This window comes from Camellia sinensis, chromosome 5 (assembly GCF_055761805.1).
Source record: "Camellia sinensis isolate YWXY chromosome 5, ASM5576180v1, whole genome shotgun sequence".
In the NCBI taxonomy this organism is placed as follows: Eukaryota; Viridiplantae; Streptophyta; class Magnoliopsida; order Ericales; family Theaceae; genus Camellia; species Camellia sinensis.
Window position 1 is genome coordinate 171,358,051 of NC_138965.1, and position 1,773 is coordinate 171,359,823.

The 1,773-nt window shown below is 47.9% G+C and overlaps 1 protein-coding gene across 1 annotated transcript; it reads right to left on the reverse strand.

Annotated features, from left to right (window-relative positions):
- Nucleotides 1-318: 318 nt before the first annotated feature.
- LOC145791867 (uncharacterized) lies at nt 319-1,437 on the reverse strand. The gene has a single exon (XM_082872324.1). The coding sequence runs from the start codon at nt 1,435-1,437 to the stop codon at nt 319-321; it is 1,119 nt and encodes a 372-aa protein (XP_082728450.1).
- Between the last annotated feature and the right edge of the window lie 336 nt (nt 1,438-1,773).

A 1,773-nucleotide genomic window follows, 5' to 3' on the forward strand; every position in this document is an offset into this window, starting at 1 on the left:
GCTCCGAATCCGAAGGCTTTATCGACCCAACAACGTCATACGCCGAGGGGGCTCCGAATCTGGAGGCTTTATCGGCCCAGCGGCGTCATGTGCCGATGGGGCTTTTTGGTCGGAATGCCCTTTTAATTAGATTTGGCAGAAGATGGGATTATATCTGTCCAACAAGAATCCTTGCATTTACAAATGAGGAATATGTACATGGAGAATCATTTTAGAACTGAGATCATTCCCCATAAGTCGGGTTTAATGACAATTCCCGAGTTCCAGGGCCGTAAAGTGTTTCTGTGCCAATATGGAATCCTTCCGATGATGACCGTGTTAGTCGAGGATATTCCAATTCAGTATTTCGTGAGGGGGACAGAGTACTGGTGCGGAGTGCCAGGAACCACAGATTTGCTCAATACCGTGTTGGGTAGGAAAGCGTAGCAGCTGATGGTAGGTGCTAGGCACAGCTTGGATAGCATGCAACCAAGTTCGCCCCATGATGATATTATACGGCGATGGGAGCTTGATGACCAAGAATTCTACATCCATCGTTCGTGAGCCAGCTCGAACGGGTAGTGTGATCCTCCCCAACGGATACCCCGGATTCACATTGAAGCCAAACAATGGATGGGGAGCCGGAGACAGGTCTGATTGATTGAGACCGAGTCTGACGAAGGTTCCGTAACACATAACCTCCGAAGTGCTTCCTTGGTCTATGAAGACGCGTTCAATGACAAATCGATTTACGTATAGCTCAATGACCAATGGATCACTATGGGGAAGTGTTACGCCGATAAGATCGGAATCATTGAAGATAATACTCGGAGCTTCGTGGGGCTGCCTCGATGGTGTGAGTTGCTTCTGGGGGGCTTGAATTACATGTACGGTAAGTGGCGTTGGAAGGTCGTAGATCATATGAATGATGCCGAGCAGAGGCGAATCCTGCCTAAGGGCAACAGTTTTGATTGCGTTCTTTCGTACGTGTTGCTGAAGTCGACCATCTTGCACCAATTCTTCAAGGTGGTATTTCAAAGCATAGCAGCTGTCCGTATCATGACCCTGATCTTTGTGATATTCACACCGTCTGTCCCGTCTTCTTGTGTCGAGAGGTCCCACCATTTTGGATGGCCATTTAAAAAACAAAGGATGTTGGATTTGGGACATAACTGAGCTGATTGAATCTGACAACTTCGTATATTTCTTGTCGGCGCGCTTTGTGCGCCTGTTGTCAACTAGCAGTTGCTCATTTGTTCGGTATGGGCACTGATCGCTTGGTCGGCGAGAATCTCGTTTCTTATCTCGTTTAGTCTGTTGGCGTGGTTCATGGCTCTCAGGAGGTACAGAACTTATTGGCTGGACAATCTCAAGGGGGGCCGTTTTGGTGGTACTGTGTCCGACTTTAACTCGCAAAGCGTCATCTTCTACTTTGCAGTATTCTTCTACTTTCTTCATCAACCCCCAGACTGTTTTGGGGGGTCTTCTGGTCAAGGAACTGCAGAGGGCACTATCTGGGTGTAGTCCCATTTTGAAGGTGGTGATGGCCATGGATTCATTGCAAGCATCATCTACAAGATTAAAGCATTCCCAATATCGTACCGAATATGCTCTTAGCGTCTCTCCTGGCAGGATTTGCATTGCCCAGAGAGAGTCGGCTTGTTTTGGCTGGACCTCATTTGTGATGAATCTGGCCCTGAAAGACTTCTGTAATTGGTGGAAGGTTTCGATCGAAGCCGGCTCCAGTTTGTAATACCACCTGACAGCCAATGGTCCCAAACTGCTGGGAAATAT